General features: G+C 50.2%; 1 protein-coding gene across 1 annotated transcript in view; it reads right to left on the bottom strand.

Moving 5' to 3' along the window:
* TRAP1 (TNF receptor associated protein 1) overlaps nucleotides 1-21,448 on the bottom strand; it is a 54,947-nt gene that overhangs the window by 6,564 nt on the left and 26,935 nt on the right. The window contains exons 2-16 of the mRNA XM_008523385.2: nucleotides 19,613-19,777; nucleotides 18,665-18,747; nucleotides 17,078-17,218; nucleotides 14,623-14,694; nucleotides 12,955-13,115; nucleotides 11,610-11,719; nucleotides 10,776-10,849; nucleotides 9,675-9,830; nucleotides 8,086-8,206; nucleotides 7,237-7,306; nucleotides 4,611-4,758; nucleotides 2,468-2,653; nucleotides 1,841-1,979; nucleotides 1,178-1,263; nucleotides 16-161 (exon numbers count right to left, since the gene is read on the bottom strand). Coding sequence (XP_008521607.1) covers nucleotides 16-161; nucleotides 1,178-1,263; nucleotides 1,841-1,979; nucleotides 2,468-2,653; nucleotides 4,611-4,758; nucleotides 7,237-7,306; nucleotides 8,086-8,206; nucleotides 9,675-9,830; nucleotides 10,776-10,849; nucleotides 11,610-11,719; nucleotides 12,955-13,115; nucleotides 14,623-14,694; nucleotides 17,078-17,218; nucleotides 18,665-18,747; nucleotides 19,613-19,777 — 1,858 coding nt within the window. The remainder of the gene's footprint in view (nucleotides 1-15; nucleotides 162-1,177; nucleotides 1,264-1,840; nucleotides 1,980-2,467; nucleotides 2,654-4,610; nucleotides 4,759-7,236; nucleotides 7,307-8,085; nucleotides 8,207-9,674; nucleotides 9,831-10,775; nucleotides 10,850-11,609; nucleotides 11,720-12,954; nucleotides 13,116-14,622; nucleotides 14,695-17,077; nucleotides 17,219-18,664; nucleotides 18,748-19,612; nucleotides 19,778-21,448) is intronic.

The following is a 21,448-nucleotide window of genomic DNA, read 5'->3' as shown; positions in this document are numbered from 1 at the left end:
GACCGGCAGCCTTACCTGGGGTTGATCTCCAGCGTGGGCTGCAGCAGCTGAGCGCGCTCCTCCTGGGTCTTGGCCAGCTGCTGCATGCGCAGGAAGTGCCGGGCGGCCCCCATCTCCAGCACAGTGATCATAGCGGGGTGGGTGTCCAGTCGAAGAGTCACCTAACAACCAAGCAAGGCCGGGGATCAGGGGTGAGGGAGGACGCCAGGGGTGAGAGGGGGCCCATGGGTGGGGGACCCTGGGTTGGTAGGGTCCTGACCACGTATGAAGCTTCCCCAGATGACAAGGCTGAAGAACGCAGGTCTCCAGGGACATACCCTACGGACCTCCACCAGTGATGCCCGTCCCTCCCTCCCAATCATCCACTAACGAGAAGGGAGCCTGAACTGCTGCCCCACGTGCAGATCCTGCTGTCCTTCCTCTTCTAGCCCCCAAAGCCACCAGTTTGGCAATGTCCCAGTTACTATCCAAGGACTATCATGCCTGGTGTTATCTGCATCTCTCTCCTCCATGGCAGCTACTGCCAAGTCCCATAGCGACTGTCTAAGACCCCCTAGGACTCACCGTTCCACTTCCCCAGGCCCCACTCTGGCCCCGGCCTCCCTGCAGGTCTGTCTGCAGTCCCTTCCCTCAATCCTCTGCACTCCTCACCTTTTCTCTGGTGACTGTGTCTTCCTCTTGTAGCTCTGAGCTGGATCAGTTGGTTCCTAGCTCTCTGAAAACCCCCCCACTAAGAACCCAAGCTGGACTGTAAGCCCCCAAGACCTGGAGTAGAACCCTTGTGTCCTCAGCCACTGCTGCTCCTCTGGGGCCGCCAGCTGGGGATCCCTTTCTCTCCTCCTACCTGCCCACCAGGCCCTCAGCTGCTCACCTTCCACTTTCTCGGTTCCCACCTGCTCTACGAAGTGGAAGAAATGGGCCAGTCGAGCCTGCCTGCCTGCCCTGCCTCAGCAACCCCCCTGGGCACACATGGCTACACACTTGTGTGTGTGCGCATACATACGCACGAGCAGCAGTGACATCCCTGGTCTCCATCTCATATCATGGCTTCAACTGTGATATGCCGCTGGGAGAATGCCCACCAGGCAGGCAACTCAGGAGCCAGCAGGCTGGCCAGCTGTGTGGTCACCAAGGGCCACGGTGGTCAGGTGGTGGCCCATCTCCTGTAAGGCCTCACCTTCACGTTGGTGACACGCGACCCCAGTGCGTTTCTGATCCAGGCCATCAGGTCCTCCGTCTCCTTCTCTGATAGGCGGTCACCAGCTTCAGGAGAGCAGAAGGGAGTGAGCTCAGAGGCTTTTCTCCACAACTCTCACCCCACGGGCTCCCACTGCGGGCCTGAAATGAGGACGGCCCAACGCCACGTTCCAAGCAGGCTAGCTCCTCACCCGGCCGCCAGCGGCACAAAGACAGAAGCTACCAAAGATGCTTTTCATCCAAAATTAAGCAGACAAAATTGGACCTCAAAAAGGACACTTTTGGTTGTCTGAGGCCCATATAACTTTCTTAGGGCTTTAAAAAAACAACTTCTGATTCTCTTAGAAAGCTTGATCAATCTTAGGAAGCCAAGTTGGAAGGAGCATTGGAGAGACTGGATCTAGACAGGGAAGCCTTTTCCATTAGTCATTAAGATGTTCCCAAAGCTGCCTTTCTCCAGGTTGGTGACCCCAGATACAAATGAGAAAAGAAAATCCCATATAAACCTATCGTTGCAGGAAGGAAGAGGCCCTGTGGCATATAGCGTCCTAGGCCTGCCCCAGCTTTGCTGGCACCCCCAGGCCACCACCCACGTGCAGGCCCACACCGGCACTGTGTCCAGGGATAAGGGAAGCAAGCAGACCTGGGGTCCCGTCCTCAAACTTCTCCTCCTTGTAGTGATCGACGACGATGTCTGTTTCCACAGAGATCAGCTTCTTCTTGTCAAACTCACGGAGGTGGAGCAAGGTCAGCTCATCAAACTGCTCGTAGCAGAAGAGCACCTGTGACGGCCCAAGAGCATTCCATCAGGCCTGGAGGAATCTCCGCCCATGACAGCAGAGAGGACATGGGACTGCGAACTGAGGGGTGAAGCTGAGGGCTGAGCCCTGCATCCTGCAAGAGCCACACTGGGGCTGCCAGGTCCTCCGAAGCCTTACTGAGAAGGTCGGTTTACCAAATGGTGCTGAGGGAGGCTCTGGCTACATCTGAGCGGGAGAAAGTGATTCTACTTGTAGAGAAATCCCCATGTCCCCTCCTGGAGAGACACACAAACTGGATGGCAGACTCAGGCCCCGACCCCTGTGCCCCTGGACACTGACTCACGCTGCTTGGCTTTCTGGGGTCCTGGGCACGTTAGGCCATTTTCCACTAAGCACAGAGACCCTCCTTCAGGTGCCCAGACCTCACTTTGTCCTCTGACCTGGCCCCACGGAAAGGACATGTGTAGGGAGGCCTGGTTGGGGCGGAGGCTACCCCGTGGCTCACCCACCTCTGTGTTTTTCTGCTTCATGGCCTCATAGTAGGGCGAGTGCTCAGCCAGGTGCCGGTTGGGGGCACACAGGTAGTAGATGTTGCGTGTGCCGGCCTGCATGCGGCTGGCATAGTCCTGGAGACTGGTCAGCTGCCCAGCAGGCAGTGCCGAGGACTCGTATCGCAGCAGCTTCGCAATATCCTCCTGAAGGCAGACAGAGGGCAGGGCATGGCTTGTCCCAGGTCCTCGCTCTGAAAGCCTCCCGTCAGCTGGGCGCAGACTGTGGGAGCCCAGGGCCATAGGAGGGGGGCTCCGGCTGGCCTTGCCCTGAGCTGGTGGAGCCCACCGTCTCCTGCAGCCAAGGCAGTTCTCCCAGAAGCCTGGCTCAGGGATGGCTCTCTGGACTGGCCTGGCCCCTGGGGATTGTGGACTCTAGTGGTGTCCAGAAGGCCCCACATCAAAAGTTCAGGGGACCTCAGAGAACACCTTCCACCCCGGGTGGCCCAAGGCCTTGCGGGGAGGGTCTTTCCAGGCACGCCGTCACACTGTGTCCTAGGAGTGGCCAGACCCAGTCTGTGGCAGAGACCACTCCTGGATCCAGCATCCTCCCTCCATCCCTAGTCACAGACCCAGCCTCTTGGCAGGCAGGTGGACATGGGTGTGAAGTGCGCATCTCCCAGCCCTCCTCACAGCTAGGGGACTAGTCCTGGCCAACGGGGTGCACGTTAAAGTCAGGTGTTCGACTTGGAGAATGGGCCCTTAAAGGAGGGGCATGCCCTTCTCTCTCCTGTCGGCTGAAATGCCACGTGACTGCTGGAGCCGCCTTCACTCCATGTGGGAGCTGTGTGGTAAGGAGAGAGGAGCAGCAACAAGCTGGGGGGCTGGGTCCCTGACACCACCAGCCTGGACGTCACCTGAGACACAAACTCCACCTCGTCTATGCCACTGATTCATCTCTGACAATCACAACACAGGTGAGCAGTGAGGACACGAGGAAGGGCCGGGGAGGGTACCCAGAGGGCTAGGTCCAAATGAAAGAGTGACGTGGTAGTGATGAAAGTTGGACAGAAGACGGACAAACAGAGGCAAAACAAGGATCTGGGGGCCCACCTGGCAAGGCACACTCTAGATTCAGACGCTAAGCTTGTGCTCGTGTACATGTTATGGATCGTCGTTAACAAACACAAATACACTGAGTTAATATTTATAAAGCACTTAGAAAAGGCCCCAGCATGGAGCGAATACCACCTAGTGCTGTTGACCAAAAACACAGTAACTGAGAATGAGTGGAGGGTTCACCCGGGCCACACGAGCACTCGCTGGAGTTTGTCTGCCAACCACCAGGAGGGAGGAGAGGCCAGGGAAGAGTCGACTGCAAGCCTCAGCACGCCTGGAGCCCCAGTCCCACTTTCCCCCACAGCCTGAAGAACAAGCCCCTGGGCACCCCAGACATTCAGTCACCCTCCTTCCTTGCTGCTGTTTTGGAGGAAAAGATGAAACCCGGGCCCTGGGAGGGACTGTTCAATGGGGACAGGAGCCTTTTGGGGTGATGAAAATGTTCTGGAACTAGATGGTGGTGGTTGCACAACTTGTGAATGTACCAAGTGCCACTGTACTGTTCACTTTAACAGGGTGAATTTTATGGTATGTGAATTATGTCACAATTTTAAAATGACCAAAAAATATGTATGGAATGATCATATTGTTATTAAGTAATTACCTGCGCAATTAACTGAACTCTGGGCACAGTGTTAAAGGATTTCCACCGATCACAGACCACACACACTGTGCCTGCCCTTCCCTAACCTTGTGAACCAGGTACCTCACCCTGTCCCTTGCCTTCCGGGGTCTCTCGAGCCCCCTGAATCCCTGTGAGAGGAGAGAGTGCACGCCCACCTCCTTCCAGCCTCTGGGCTAGAGGACGGAGGGAGATGAAGGGTAAGGTAAGGACACTCCAGATGAGGTGCTGGACCTGCTGCGTCCACCAGCAGAGGTCCAGAGACCAAATGTTGCATTTACGATCCCCAGGCAGCAGGGGCTAGGGTGCCCGGCTGCGCCATCGTCTTGTGTTGAGAAGCTCAGGTTTCTGGCCTCCATCAGCTTCCTCCACAGCCTTAGGGCCAAGGCAGCACAGAGAAAGTCCTAGAAAACCAGACCCTACCTTGACCTCCTGCTCAGCGGTGGTCACGATGCCCTCCCTCATGAACAAGCCATAATCTTCAAAAAACTTCGCATACTTCTCAGCATCTCTTTTACTCTGGTCAATGAAGAATTTTATTAGCCTCTGCTGTAGAACGTCCCGGAGTTTCCTACAGAACAGAATTACATTTGTCATGAACAAGCCACTTTTATGAATACCAATGGCCAGAAGGATATGAAAAACCGTTCAGCCCCACTAATAATCAGAGAAGGAAAATAACAACATACTATGTTGGCCAAACTGAAAAAGATGAAGCAGAGTGACCCTCGGCAAACATCAGTTAGGAGGGCACACGCCCCCTAGCAGCAGGAATGTGAACTGACACCCCCTTTGTGGAGGGTAACATAAATAGCCCAGCCTTGACTGTCCCAATTGCAGAGATTACACCTTAGGAAATATCTTAAGTCACCAAGATTTCACTGTAGCACATAAAATAGAAAACAATTACAAACAACCTCGGTGCTCAACAGAAGAGAAGAGGCTGAGATGAATGATGGAATACTACATGGCCATTAAAAATCACATTCTCTAAAGATCCTTAATGACATGAGAAACTGCCTATGTTGAAAGAAAAACCAAGAAATCTCAATATGCATAAATTACAGTGGACATACAGTATATCATATGCAAAGACTATATATACTACTTCCTGTATAATTTTTCATGATTAGGATCAACACTGTACATGCAGTATGTACACTAGAATTTGGTTGTATACTGAATATACTATATGCACGCTACAATGATACAAAATTGGGGTTTTGTGGATTAGCGTGTTTACTGCAGCACTGCATGAGAGCACAAAATTATGGGCAACTTTATTAGCGGGATTAAGGGTATTTTCAGTTCCTTAATATTTTGCCTTTCAAGAAAGTGAAATAACCACATATTCCCTCAATAATCCAGAATAGGGGAACAATAATGTTTAACACTCATTTCAGTTTTTCCTCTTCCACTTCCGTCCTCAGTGACTCAGTCCTTCAGGCACAGGTGGAAGGGAACAGAGCACTGCCTGCACCTGTGGCGGGGGACTCAAGGCAGCCAGGACAAGACACAGAGGCCCAGGAGGAAGTCCATGCAGGGCCAGGGTGAGGGGCGCCTGGTGTGGAGCATCAGAACCCAAGGAGCCCAAAGGAGGGCATCTAGGCTGAGGGTAGTGGGCAGCCCAGTGTGTGGAGTCAGAGCCCGAGCAGATGACGGGGACACCCACGTTGGGAGGGCAGCAGCGATGGCAGACTGGTTGCATGGAGGGGGCTGATGAAAGGCAAACTTAGTAAAGAGAGTGAGAGGCGGATTTCCCACTGTCAAAGGAAGCAAACATGGAACGGGCAAGACTAGCATGTACTGGGGTGCCAGCTGGTACTGGAGGGACTGGGGGAACTCCAGAGCTCGTGAAACAAGAATGGATGCAGACACACACATCAACACACACACACTCACATCTCCCTTAGCTCTGTCTCCTAAGAGGGCCTGGGAGAAGTGACACCCCAACAGCAATGGCATCCCTGCTCCCAGATCTTGGCTCCTAAATACCACTCTCCACTCAAAGGAACCAAGGCTCCTTGGAGGAAGGAGTACTTCCAGGATTAAGAAAAGATGTAGGCAAAATACAAGGTGAGCCTGGAACACGTGGTTCCAGAAGTGAGGAAGTGCTGAAAGCATGACAGGGACACGCCCCCTGAGGGGGGGCCCACGGGCTAAATCAGGGACTGTCAGGGCATCAAAATAACGTCAGTAACATTATAACCCTCTGAATAAAACAGTTATTCATTCAAGAAATTGAGAAGTCAGTTCTTACAGATAAATTATAAATATTAAAAATATAAATATTCTAAGTAAATAAATGAATATATTCCAAGTTTGATGAAGAGCTGGCTGCAAAATACCACCCCACATATGAAGGATTAATTACAAAGAGAAAACATAACTTCAGACCAAGAAGGCCGGTAGACACCTCCTTAATCAAGTATCAATGTGAACATCACCAAAAACGGGACAACTCACGGTCAGGCCCCACCTGACGGGCTGCAGTCACTCTGTGCTATTCCCGCACCTAACCACACCGAGCGGAAGGCCACGCACTGAGCGCCGTTCTATAAAGTCACTGGGCTCAAGTCAATAGAAGCAGCCAAGTCATGAAAGTCAGGAACAGACGTGGGATTCGACCAGCCTGAAGGAGGCTAAAGAGACATGACAACTAAAGGCACGTGTGCCGCTGGACTGGACCCTCTTACTACGAAGAACGTGATGGGACAAGTGGTGGGACGTGAATGGGTCTGAGAATTAGAAGGTGGCAGTGCTGCACCGTGTCAACTCCCCGATCCGGAAAGCTGTACTGGAGCCAGGGAGGAGAACATCCTTGTTCATTGGAAATACAGCCTAAGATGTTTGGGGAAGATGGGCCTCGGGAGGACAACATACTTCCAAAGGGGTCATGGGGGGAAAATGTACTTGGTATCGCGTCTCCACCTTCTCTGTAAATTTATGATTCTTTTAGATTCTTTCTTTCCCCTCTTGGCTCCTTCCAGCCCTCCGGGGGCCTCATCTTCAGCAGGCGCCCACTCCTGCCCTTTCCTTGGCAGCTCACCTGATTAGAGCGCTCTCCTGGAGGAGCTCCCGGCTGAGGTTCAGGGGGATGTCCTCGCTGTCCACCACACCTTAGAGAGACACAGCCCATGAGAACCCCTGCAATCCTGCGGCCCTCCTCCTCCCCACCAGGCCTCCACATTCTTCCTTGAAGCCCGACATGAAATCAGACCACAGGTGGGTGAGAGGGAAGCAGAGATGGACAAAGGGAGGACACTTAGTGGGGCCACAGCCCCTGAGCTCCCTCCAAGTCCTGCTGGTGTCCTAGAATTTATGCAGACAGCCTAAGACATAACGACACGATTGGAAGAAAAGTAGGCAAGGCTGGCAAGCCTTTCCAGAAACAGTTTCTAAAATTTCAGCATCAGTTTAACATTCTGAAAACTATTTCCTGGATTTTATGTTCAAAATCATAAATAAGTATATCATGGATATTTTGCACCTTTGTGTGCTAAAAGGATACAAACAGTTAAATACTGAAATCTTTGTTAAACTATAACCTCACTCAAATTCAAGGCAATTCATGTATGAATCTTAAACTCAAGTAATATCTTTAAAAATTAAAAAAACTCAATTTAAATGACCCTCCCATCCCCAAATCAACCAACACTCGTGTTTGGAGGCAGGAAACTTCCCAGAAGTCTCTGAGCTGCTTCCTTCGGCTGCTCTGTGAGTACATCCTGCTCACCCAGCCAGCAACTGTGGCTGCTCACCCTGACCCCACACTCATTAAAGATGAGCTCATACTAATGCAGCCGGCACGCCAAGCTGCAGGCAGAGGGGGCCAATCACAGTCCCAGGACTACAGGGCTTCAGCCCACACGGTTGAGCACAGGCGTCGGCACTATACCTCGAATAAAGCGCAGCCATTTGGGCAGGACATCAGTGGCCTTGGTCTGGATGAGGACTTTTCGGCTGTACAGTGCGACACTAGAGCCCAGTTCCCGGCTCACATCAAACATGGATGGTTTCTGGGGACGAGGAAAGAGGAATGTCAGGTGGCAATGGAGAAAGCCACATCAGCTGCAAAGAGGCAGAACCTGCAAGATCCTAGGGCAGCTCTGATGGCGACTCTGAGAAATACCCTTCCCAAGGCCAGCCCTGGACTTGGAGGTGTGGGCTGGTTGTGCGGTGACCCAGAGGAGAGAGAGGCCAGAGGAGACCATGCTCTGCCCATGCCTGTTTGTGCAGAAACCAAAGCCCAGAGAGGACCCCACACAGCACCTCTGTGGGGACACAGAGAAGGGGCCTTCTCTGGGCAGCTGCCACCCTCCCCAATCAGCAATCCTGGAGGACATGAAAAAGGAAGTCCTGATGTCCCCAGGAATAGAGCCAAACCTGCTAGGAGTCAGGGGTCAGCAAACTACAGCCCAGAGACCAAATCCAGCTGACTGCCTGTTTTATGCAGTCTAGAATGGCGTTTCCATTTTTAAATGAGTGAGGGGAAAAAAAGCAAAAGAATATTTCATGATAGGTGAAAAATATGTGAAATCCAATTCCAGTGTCCATACAATTTCCTAGAACGCAGCCACACTCATCAGGTTAGGTGCCATGCATGGCGCAGACACACTACAACAGTGGAGTTCCACGGTTGTGCACGGCCCGCTGAGCCCTAACTGGTTGCTAACTGGCCTTTCACAGAATTGTCCGCCAATCTCTGCTCTAAACCAGTGCTTTGCAAACAGCAGTTTGCACACATCACGTGGGGCTCGTTAAGACGTAGACTCTGATTCCGGAGGTCCTGCGGGGGTGCCGAGATTCTGCATTCCTAACAAGTCCCCAAAGACGCTGGTGCTGCTGGTCTGAGGAGCACTCAGCAGGGAGGGTCCCGAGCAGCTCTTTCCAAAATGGATATTAATAGATGTGGGGTGGTAAAAGGGCTCCAGTCAAATAAAGCCAGGCAAGGCTGGCCTCAACTCCTGAGCAGGTTTCTCTGTTGTGGGATGTGGCAGAGCCTTCACCGTGATCCTGGGAGCCAGGAAGTTTGAGGGGACAGCAGCGGTTTGGAGGGCGCACCCACTCATCTGAGCACCGCAGAACTGTGTTCCCCCGTACAGCTCGGGAATGCACTGCCTGGAGACAGAGGAAGCCTGGCGGGCTGCTCGGGGGCCCTCCCACAGGCACCCTCAACCAGCACCCTGGTCCACAAAATCCCAGGCCCACATGGTCAAACGTCTCTGTTCTACCCCAAAAAATGGCGTGTAAAACACTCTCTCACTTTAAAACTCTGTGTTCACCCATCCAGAGGCACAGGATTTTTCTTTTTCTCTGATGCTGTCAAGTTAATTTTTGTGATCTATTTGTGCTGAACTGTCACTGTTCAGGGCAAGTGCTACTGGTGCCGGAAAATGCTGCCACCCTGGGGAAGCCCCTGGGAGCAGTGGACAAGCCACCTGCAGCCAACACGCAGAGGGCCCAGTGGCCTGCACCAGGGCTCACCGTTTCCGGCACGTAGAAGATGCTGCGGATGTTGAGAGGTGCGTCTGTCCTGTAGTGCAGGGTGTAGCGGGGCTTGTCATGGGCCTGAGCGATGTAGCGGTAGAATTCCTCCTGCTGCCACTCGCCCACATCCTTGGGCTCCATCATCCAGATGGCCTGGAAACGGAGATTAACAGGGGATACTGCGTTTGAGACTCGTCTTCCTAATAAGTGTGCGAAGCCCAGCTGTGGAGCTCACAGCACCTGGGTGCTCGTGACTGTGCTCTCAGGACAACTCGAGGACCACCCTCCCGCGACAGAAAGGCAGTGGGCTCAAGTGCAAGCCCCTCCCTGCATCTTCAGTCCCATCCACTTCAGTGCTGGGAGGTTGTGGGGGGGGGGTCCCAGAATGGAGGAATGGGGCCCCCCACCGAAGAGAGAGACACCAAAAGCTCTGGGAACAAGTGCCCCCTCCCTGGTACAATGTGTCAGGAAGGGCCAACCAGGAGGCAGGATTCGGATGTGCCTGTAAGAGATTGTGAACACTAGAAACCAACTGGTGAATGAATAAAGACACACGATCTAGCCACATGATGAAGTATTAGCATAAAAAGGAATGAGCACTGACACATGCTACAACATGGATGAACCTCGAAAACATTATAAGAAGCCAGATACAAAAGGCCACATGGTGTATAATTCCATTTATATGAAATGTCTAGAATAGGCAAACCCACAGAGACAAAAGTAGACAAGGGGTTGCCAGGGACCGAGGGGAGGGGTTTGGGGAGTGACTGCTAACAGGTGCAGGGGTTTTTTTGGAATGATGAAAATGTTCTAGAACTGACTGTGGTGATGGCTGCATGACTCTGTGAATACACTAAGGACCTGCACTGTGTACTGTAAAGGGGTGAACTGCATGGTATGTGAGTTACACCTGGGGCATGTGGATGGGCTGCAGAGGGTGCACCCAGCCTGCACCCACGGATACTGCCTCTCCACAAACACCTTGTGCTGGAATCTTGACAGCATCACCCAGTCCGACCTCTGCCTGTCCAGCCCCAAAACGTACCAACTGCTCTCCACGGCTGCCCAAGCCCTTCAGGCAGCTGAGGGTCTCACCTGCAAAGTATTAAGGCGCCTTCCGTTAAGGTACAAGGGGAAGCTGACAAAGTTACTGTACTTTGTCACCACATCTGGAAGAGATAAAAGAAAAACAACAACGAATATAGGAAGCTTCTGGAGATGAGAGCTCTGGAAGTTGTGGCAGGGGTGACACAGCATGCTGGGGAGGGCTGGTCAGTGCCATGCCCATGTCACAGGTGGGAAGCCACGGCACAGCAGGGACACCGGCCTGCCTGGCACAAGTGAGCAGAACTTATACCAGGACCAGATGTCTCGAGGCCCAGGCCACTGTGAGACCACGAACCTTCTTAGTGGCACAAACATGGTTTTATGAGCTAACAGTGGACCCTGGAAAGCACTCAGATAAGCATTTAGTAAGACTGGGACAGAGAAAACCACCACACAGATGTGCCCGCTCTGGGTCTTGGTGAAGCCTGGGCTCAGGCTGGCCAGGTGGGTGAGCCAGCAACATCTCATGACACAGGCAGGATGAGGAAAGGACTGTGCACAAGCACCAAGTGCACTGAAGACAAGGCATTGCTCCAAGCAGGGAGGAAGAGAGACCACAGCCTGACTATGCCAGCCATCAGGAAGCCTCGCCTCACCTCTCGGTGCCACACACAGAGCCAGCAGGGATTCTGTCCTAGGAGGGCCTGGGCAGCCAACCCCGGGAAGCCCACCCGACTCCACTCCATTCTACCCTGCCGTCCTGGAGCTGCTCAGCACCCCTTGCTCTGCCCCTGCATCCTCCACATGCTCCCACCCAGACAGCAGGAGGTGCCTCACTGATCCGGTGACACCACACAGAAGACCCCAGAGGCTCCCACTCACCTCGAACCCGGGCCTCGCTGGCGAACTCTCTGCTGTCTGACTTGAGGTGGATGATGATTTTGGTCCCAGTTCTAACGCCCGAGGCTTCAGCGATTTCAAACATCCCAGAACTAAGATGCAGGGGGGAAAAAAAGCCAGTGCCACACATCACTGCTGCCAAACCCCACGCGGCAGGTGCAGTCACTCTTCCTTGGGATTTTCACAAGCAGAGCCCAAACCAACACGGAGAGTGGGAAGTCAGAGTGCCACCATTTCTGAACCCAGCCAAACCCCCAGGCCACCAAATTTCCATCAGGGACAGCGGCTGCTGTGATAGGGTTGGGGCTCTCCCGCTTCCTTAACACGTCCCCTCCCCCTCACAAACACAACCTCTCAGTCTTTGTGTTCCCCTGAAGCAGGCCCAGTGCTGCACCAGACACTGAGAGGAAACAGGCAAGAGGCACGGAGTCCGGCCCTCACTCCCGTGTTAACTCTGTACATTTCTGAACCTCTGGCAGAGGCCAAGCGCCTCCTTACAAGAGCAGAGACACCACTTCAGAAGTACAAGAGGAGGGGATGCACCCCCAACAGGGGAGTGTCGGTACCTTGGCCCACGTTTACTCCAAGCACCGCTTTCACGGAGTCAGAGAAACCTTAGTTTTGACGGAAGGAGAGAGCTGTGATCTGGCCGGGCCTCCTCAACCCATGAGCTGCTAGAACCGCAGTGGCAGACAGGAGACTTGTTGGGAAAGCGGGATTCAGAGCTGAAGCTTTGGGGCCTACCGAAGTTAGTTCTTAAATTTGGCTAAGGTACCATTCTCCTCAAATATAGTCTCAGGATTTTCCTGGAACATCTACCTGACCACCCTGTGAGACACTGCCCGCGGAACACACTAGAACAAACCAAGCTTCTCTGAGAGGGAACTCCTCGGCCAGCTGGCAGGGGAAGTGGGGGCAGAAACTCCAGGGCCTGGAGGACTCAGGAATGAGCTCCACAGAACAAAGTCCAGGGAGACCACGCTGTGCAAGGGGGCACCCGGGAAACAGATGGTCCTAAAGCCGAACCACCGACAAAAGAGCCCCACCTGGGGGGGTCCACGCTTCAGAGCACAAATACTGGAGCCCAGTGAAAGGGGCGCCAGAGAGACAGCACAGGCCATCGGGAGCAGAAAGACTGGCTCCCCAAAGTGTGAGGTTCAGGCTGCGCAGGCTTCGTGCAGAAAGCCCAGCAGGGTCCGTCGGCATTGTGAGGAGGCTAGCTTTCCAAACCAAGTGGTAATGCTCCAGCTGAATCCCACCCTGCACATCACATGACACCTGGCTGCAGTGGTCCCCGGGCATGGGGACACTCCCTGCTCTCACTTACCCATCTGAAAGCCACTGGTAACCACGGCTGTCTGCGCCTGCAGAGCGGGAATAGACCTCGACTCTGTCAGCCACCATGAAAGCTGAGTAGAAACCCACTCCAAACTGACCGATGATCTTGCTGCTGGCCTCAGCCTGATTCTGCAGCGCATCCAGAAAGGCCTGTGGTGGCGAAGGAGAGAGGGTATCCCCATCCCCAGAGAGAACTGACATTTGTGACTCCCCATGTTCGTTCCTCCAGGACGAGCTAAGATCTCATTTAATCCTCAAGACAACCACACTAAGTACTTTTTCACTGATTTTACACACAGAGAACTAATGCACAGAGCGGTGAAGTAACTTGTCCGAAGACCCCGAGCTGGGCAGCAATGGGGCTGGGTCTATATTTGACTCAGAGCCCATAAGCCTGCCCGTCACACCCCCGGGGTGTGGGGACATGGCAGCCTGAGTGAGTTCACGCACCTGCCCTGCAGGAAGGAGCGGAGCGACAGCTTCCTGGCTGTGGCGGCCCCTAAAGTCCAGCAGGTGAAGGGAGGAGACTCCTAAACGTGTCTCCTAGATTCTAACCTTCATGGGAAACCAGGACATACCAAGTACATGCTTTTGTAGAGTATCACAAGGCACTTAATTATTATAACTCATGATCAAAGTTCCTAAGATTAAAAATGAAGTAAAATGCACACATTCATTGCTATGAACGCTGTGCAACAAACGTTCTGCAACGATGGAAATGCTCTGGATGGTCCAATACCACAGCTGCTGACCACATTTGGCTATTTGGCACTCGAACTGTGGCTAGTGCAACCAAGGAACTAACTTTAAAATTTAATTAACTTAAACTCAAACAGCCACATGTAGCTAGTGGCTACTGTATGACACAGCACAGACTTTCCTGGATAGAAATACAACCAAAAGTGTATCATGGGGAAAAAAAATAACAGTTATGGTAAAGAAGATTTTTAAAAGTAGAAATTTCTATGAATCACTTTGGACCAACAACTAGACTATTTTCAAGCACTTGGTGTAAAGTGCCATTTTAGGCACCACTCAGGCCCAAAAAAACAACCAAACAAAAGCATTTGGTCACCAAGCAGGGGCAAAGGCAGCGGAGAGCCACTGGCATTTGTCTTGGGCTGGCACAGATGCTGCTTGAGGAGGACACCTGGTGACCAATGCTTGCCTCCCCTCCGTAGGTTTCAGGTCACACAAACAACCAACCAGCCTGCAGACATCACAGGCCAAGCTTATTCTTGTGAACTGAGAGGAAGAAGGACGTTCATCTCTGACGACCCTCTCTGTCTCAAACCTATGCAGCTCAAGGAATTGCTGCAAAATGACTTGGAGAAAAGTGTCAGGAGGCAGCGGGGCATATTTCCAGACTCAGACTGATGGGTTTTGAACCTTGGGTAGCCAATTTCTAGCTATGGGCAAGGTACTCATTTCAGCCTTTCATCCATAAAATAAGACAAACTACCTCAGAGGTCCCTGTAACAATCTAATGAAATCACTTCATAGAGCCTTCCCACTGTGCCAACACAGAGCTTGCACCTGAGAACATTCCTACTGAACGCAACTGGCGTCCAGAGCACGCTGGGACCTACTCTCTCCAGCCAGAGCCACCTTTCAAGGAGAGAGCCTCACACCTGAGGGGGCGCTATGGAGGGCTTACCTTTGACCCTGACCTGGCGATTGTTCCCAGGTTGGACACCAACTCTTCTTGTGTCATCCCGATGCCAGTGTCCTGAGGAGAGAGACACGCTAAGCACCAAAGCACCAGCACCTGGGGAGCTGGGATGACAGCCCCAGGGAGCAAGTGGCATCAATTACACTTGCCAGGCAGGGCCCACACGGTCATCAGAAAAGACTAATTCTAGTCCCACCAGCCAGGCCTCACTAGAGGACAGACATATAGATTGAAGAGGCAAAACAGAGTCCAGAAATAGAGCGGCACAGATAGTGTCACTTGATTTCTGACAAAGGTTCCAAGAGAATTCAGTGGGGAAAAGAAAAACAAATGTGCTGAAATGACTGGAGAGCCACACGCAAAAAACAAATCTCAACCCTTACCTTATACCAGACACAAAAGTGCACCACACACCTAAATGTAAGAGCTAAGACTGAAAACTTCTAGAAGAAAATATAGGAGAAAATCTTTATGACTTTGGAATAGGCAGAAATTTTTAGATAGGTCACAAAAAGCACGAAGCATAAAAGAAAGTGATAAACTGGACTTCATTAAAATTAAACACTTCTGCTTTTCAAAAGCCACCACTAAGAAAATAAAAAGGCAAGGCATAGACTGGGAGAAAATATTTACAAAACGTACATCTGATATAGGTCTCATATATAGAATATATAAACAATTCTTACAACTCAGTAAGACAATAAATAGACAATAAAAAGACAAAGACAATAAAAATACAAACAATAAAAGACAATAAACCTGATTAAAAATGAGCAAAAACTCTGAATAGACATTTCACAAAAAAGATACATAAATGGCAAAAAAAAAAAAAGCACACGAAAAGATGCTCAATGCCATTAATCATTAAGGAAATGCAAACTAAAACCACAAGATACACTGCTCACCCACTACAATGGCTGAAATATGGCTGCAATAAAAAGGACTGACAATAACAAGTGTTGACGAGGACGTGCAGCAACTAGAATGCTCACGAGCTGCTAAGAGGAACGCAAAATGGGACGTCCACTTTGGAAAAGTTTGGCAGTTTCTTATAATCAGCCACTCGCCTTATGACCCAGCAAGCCCACTCCCAGATATTTACCCAAGAGAAACAAAATCACAGGTCCACACAAAGACGTAAACTCAAATGTTCACAGCAGCTTTATTCTTCACGCCCATAAACCGAAAACAACCCAAATGCTCATCAATTCACGAATGGAAAAACAAATTGTGATCCATCCATTCAGTAGAATACTTCTCAGTGATAAAAAGGAACAAACTACGGATACACAGAGCAACATGGATGAATCTCAGAAGCATTATGCTAAGTGAAAGAAGTCAGACTCAGAAGACTACCAATCATGTAGTTCTGTTCACATGAAATACGGGAAAATACAAAACCATAATGACAGAAAACAGATCAGTGGGTTCTAGGGGCTGGGAAGGGGGAGAGAATACTGGGGGTTATGATGTCATGATGGTAAGGGTGGTTACACGAATGTGTGCACATGTAACGTGTCGGTCAAAACTCACTGAATTGTACACCTAAATTTCGTGAATTCTATTGTATGGGAATCATACCTCAGTAAAGCTTATTAAAACAACAACAGCAACAAAGAAAGGCACACACACACCCAGACCAGAGAGAATGAATGAACAGAGAGCACAAGAGACACCCCATAGCAAAGTCCTGAGCAGCGAACAGCTTTCCTGGCAGAGGCAGGAAGGCCAAAGGAAAAACGCCCTCAGAGCCCATTGAGGTGCGTCCTCCTCTTCCAGAGACGCACACGCCACCATTCTACCTGTGCCCCTGGGACGGCAGACCCTCAAGCAGCTGTCCTGGGAACATAATGTCCCTCAGGGCCACTGCCTGATGAACCCTCTTTTGCCATTCTAACTTTTTGACCTTAAAGTTTTCAAAAGGTCACAACAGCTACCCAAAGTATTGCTTCGTCTAAGGCAAGAGTGTAAATCCAAACAGAGAGATGCGATTAAAAATAGCACCACAAGATATTCAATAACATGGGGAAACATGCGCAACAAGGAGAAAGCACAGTTAGAAATATGTTCAGATATGTAAATAAATGCATGGACACCAAAAACCTAAATGGACATACGCTAAAATGTCCACAGTACTTATGTCGGAATGAGGTGATTTTAAGTTTCCTTGTTTTCTACTTCTCTGTGTTTTCCAAATTTTCTATATTGAATGACTATTATTTTTAGAGTAAACTATACCAAGGGAAAAAAAAAGAGTTATTGTAACAGTAAAGATAGTCAGCAGGTCACCTGGGGCCTAAGAGACAGAAGAAAAAGGCAGGCGCATCTCCTCTGTCCCACTGTGTGCAGAGGGCTGCCCAGTCCCCTCTGTGACGAGCACTGGCACCAGCACTAGAGGCAGGGTGGCACGTCACATGCCAGAACACTTAGGAGGAGGTACCTGGATGGTGATGGTGCCTTTCTCCGTGTCAGTCTGTAAGTGAATCTCCATTTCTGGCAGCGTTTGGCCTTCAGACACGAGCTTGTGACGCAGTTTTTCCAAGGCGTCGCTGGCATTGGAGATCAGCTCCCGTATAAACACCTACAGGAATCGAAATAAGATGCTAACACTGCAGGATCTATTTGGTTAGCAGCATCTGCAGCAACTGTTAAAAGTCGGGGGGAAAGTGCCACAGAATACCCAGTTTTTTAACCACAAAGACATTCCACTTTATCCAAAAGCAGTTTCTCCAAGGCAGGTCACAAAATTTCAAGGCAGATCGCTTCTCCCTGACACAGCTTTATGGAGTAGACTCCACTGCTCCTTCTTGAAAATCAAGCCTGAAGTTAAGGGTCACTCTGTTAATGCAAACTTTAAGAAGAACTCTCTGAGAGACACTTCTTTCCCATCTCTTGCCCAGGGATAACAAAAGATCCCTCTAACATCTGTTTCTCCTGCTCCACGAAGATACCCTCTGGCTTCATTTAATCTAGTGGGGATTAGCAAAAACCAGGCCTATATGTTCAGGAGAAAAAAGAGCCACAGGCCCAACAACCTACCAGTGTCTGCAAAGCACCTTTACCTCAAAGACCTTCCACTCACAGTGAGACGGAGCACACAGGTGAGGGCAAAGGGGTGGGGTGATCTGACCCTGAGAGAACAGAAGCTGGATGGCACAGGGACACTTAATATAGTATCTAACAGCACAAGACCTGGAAGTATTTCCTTAAAAGTCCCTTTAACTTTTGAATTTTGTGCTTTATCCTTCTTCAAAATTCTTCGAGGTTCTAGTAATAACGAGCATAGAAACAATGATGGCCTATTTTCACTCTACTTTTTCAATGGCCTGCCATCCTTAGATGAGTTTTATTTATTTACGTATTTATTTATTTTCTGAGGAAGATTCACCCTGAGCTAACATCTATGCCCATCTTCCTCCACTTTATATGTGGGTCACTGCCACAATGTGGCTGATGAGTGGTGTACGTCCACATCCAGGATCCGAACCTGCAAACCTGGGCCACTGAAGCGGAGCATGCTGAGCTTAACCACTATGCCATGGGGCCAATCCCACCTAGATGAGGAGTTTTAATTTCCTCAAAAAGGTCCTTGGTAGCTTCAACCTGTTCTACTCCACATAGGGCCAGGGAATCTTCCTCCTCCAGCCCCAACACCCCAATAGACCATGGGTATGCCAGGTGATGGGCCAGGTGACAAGGCGAGTAAACAGAGAGCTTCAAGAAGTACATCAACAACGCCACAGAAATGGATCTCAGACAGGCCCCCAAGCCAATACCTGGGGGATTTCTAAATTACCAGCAAAATTCATTAATTCCAAGAGTCAACCTGGCTTAAAGAATCATCTGGATATATTTGTCCATGAAACCCAAACAAATTTTGGTAAAAATACTCTCACTGGTAGGTAGGATTGGGACTTGTCCAAATTTAATGCATTCTCGCAGCTAATACACTATCTGGCATTTCCCCAGAATAGTGTAAAGATAGTTTTGCCAGAAGAAACCTAAGCGTGATTAACAGGTACTGCACCTCTTTTTCTGAGTACAAGGAACGGGCAACAATGTCCAGAAGCTTCTTTGTCTCAGCCTGGAACTCGTGTTTGGAAACGGAACCTAGTAATGAATCACAGACAAACCAATAAAGTTTAATTTCTATTTTCATGGAAGAATATGCTATGAAACATTCAAAAGAATGTTTAAGGTAACGAGTTTCAAACATTTTCCAAAAGAGTGAACAAAAAAGAAAGAAAGAAACCAAGTCTCTTGGGCTCTCGGGCAGGAGGTCTCGGGGTGGAACAAACCAAGTGGTTCCCTCCCTCTCCACAGAAAGGGCACAGGGAACTCTCCCCTACCTCCCACTGCTGAGGCCTGCACGCCTTGTGTCTGGGCTCCCTCAAGGGACTGTGTCTGGTCGTGAGAATTGGGGGCTCCAGCAACCAGACCCTGGATTCTACTCTTCCAAACAGCGGTTTCCAAATTAATTACTTAGAAAGCAAAGGAACAAGAAAACCTCACTTCTCTTCTTAACCTAAACCCCAAAGATTCTGTTGTCTCATGTGAAAGCCAGAAATGGACCCACTTCAAGACTGGCTCCAAAGACTGCCTCTCTCTCCTTCTCAGGAATGAAAGAACAACTCCAGAGCGCAGTCCTGTACTGGCAGGGCCAATACTGAGTTTGCGTCCTGCTCCATGATTGTTAGCAGATGTGCCATCAATCACCAGAGAAGGTGCCCTGCTGCAAACTCACGAGTAACCACCAGAGGGGGCAAGACACACCAGGATGGAGGTCAGAAGTTCCTTGTGAAGACAGAAATGGAGGGATGCATTGTTTTGGGGAACCCTCCCTCCAACCAAGACCCTCCTTCGCCTGAAGCAAGTGGGTGGCTCCATCAATCATTGATTCTACCTCAAAAACTGTCCCTCAGGAGCCAGCAACGAGCTAAGACTTCCCAGACCCCAATGTGGCTGAACACAGTACCCTGCACGGTCTCTGTGCTGCTGATGATGGAGTGCAGGGGCTCCTCCTCCCGGTCCTCAGCAGCTTGTGAGCTGAACGGCCGTCCAACATGGAAGTTCGAAGCCAGGCTGAGCCTGGGGCTCCTGAACTGGGCTGGGGTCCTCTGAGGACACACAACTGGTTTTCCTGAAAAGATACACACGCAGAAAGCACGAGAATGAATATGACATCAGAAACAGAATATCCTAATTTGTTCACTAACAGTCAGTCTCGCAGATACTAATGTGGAATTCTCTAAAGCAGGCTGTTGCTCAAAAGATCCAGTGTCACCCCGGAGAAATCAGAAGTGAATGAACACTGCACAGCTGGCTGATGTTTCAGCTTGAAGTTTCGGCAACAAATCTTCATCAGGTCAAATAGCAAGAAAGTATCAGAACTCAGAGGCAGAGCTGTGGGAGGCGGGCAGCGCCCTTCTGACACCACTTCCCACATATGCTCCACGGTAAGACCTTGTACAAAACCCCCAAACTCAAACATGCCTCGATGCTCAAGTCCCTACAGGAGCTTGAATAACACTAGGCCAGCCTTCTTTACTGTGTAACTATCATGAAAAAACGGAGAAGAACTATCCTCTAAGAGGATCCAAATTTTCAAACATTAATATTCTGAAACAGACTCACCATCTTCTAAAGAATCACTGTTGATTATTTTCCTTTTTTGCCCAAAACTGTCAGAGTTTTAAAAAAATTAGTGTATTTAAAGACTGAAAAGCAGTGCATGATCTCTGTCCCCCGTAACCAGGAAGGGGCCTCACACTGTCTCGTGTTGGTTTTCTGTAACCTCCCCTCAGCACAGCGGACCAAGGAACTGCTGCGAGCACAGAAGGGAAACCCATCCATTTGACACTGCCGTCCCCAGCCTGCTGTGGTTGACAGACGCATCGTCTCCCTTCGGATGCTACAGAAGCGCATGCAGATACCTCCACACTAACCAGCAGGAACCAGTCCTTACTAGCGACCCCTCAGGACAGCATCACTCCCCCAACTCCAGGACCGGTGTCAGTTAGCAGGTGCTTCATGCCTGATGCTTTCAAGGATACAGGTCATACATGCAAGATACTCCATGTGAAGTCTAGATCTTAATGAACTATAGCTGCCTGTTAAGTATTACACGTGTGGAATGGACAGAATGATCTAGAACGTCCAGAAATAACTTGGAAGGTTTTAAAAATCAACATATCGACTTGACATTCCTATAAGGTATAAAAACTTTCCTTTTCTTTAAGCTTATTCCTGGATTTATAAATAACATGACATTAGCCTTTGCTTCTATGGAAAATAGCTTAAAAACATCTACCCCAATTCAGAAAATACTCAATTTCCAAACAGTCTAAACGTTTAATTCTCTGGGCCTAATTGCACTGTTCACTTTATCCATACAGTTAAAAACAAAACAGAAAACCTGGGGGATTTCTTCTGGAATTAAACGACATTTGGTTAGAGAGTTTAACGAACAGTCTGCACCAGGCCGGGGATCAAGTCCCTGCGCCCCTAGCCCATCCCCTACCCCAGGTGGAGAGCAACTGCAGGAGGGAACTTGGCCAGCAGACCGTGGGCAAGCTCCCACGCTGCCTCCCCACCCGGGGACAGCGCTCACAGACGCATCTGGAGACACAAGCAGGTCCCCACAGAAGTTGGGGACCCTGTACTTTAAAGCACTGCACGGCTTTGGGGAAGACAGCAGTGAGACTGGAATAAGGAAAGATGTTTGAGGGAAGGGAGACCCGGGCTCAGCCTCAGGACGGGATCTGGATTAACTTCTCTGTGGAACACGATGACTCCAGATGTACCGACAAGA

Source organism: Equus przewalskii, chromosome 12, assembly GCF_037783145.1.
Source record: "Equus przewalskii isolate Varuska chromosome 12, EquPr2, whole genome shotgun sequence".
NCBI lineage: Eukaryota > Metazoa > Chordata > Mammalia > Perissodactyla > Equidae > Equus > Equus przewalskii.
The sequence above is the reverse complement of the archived record's forward strand: the minus strand, read 5'-3'. Positions and strand labels throughout refer to the sequence as shown.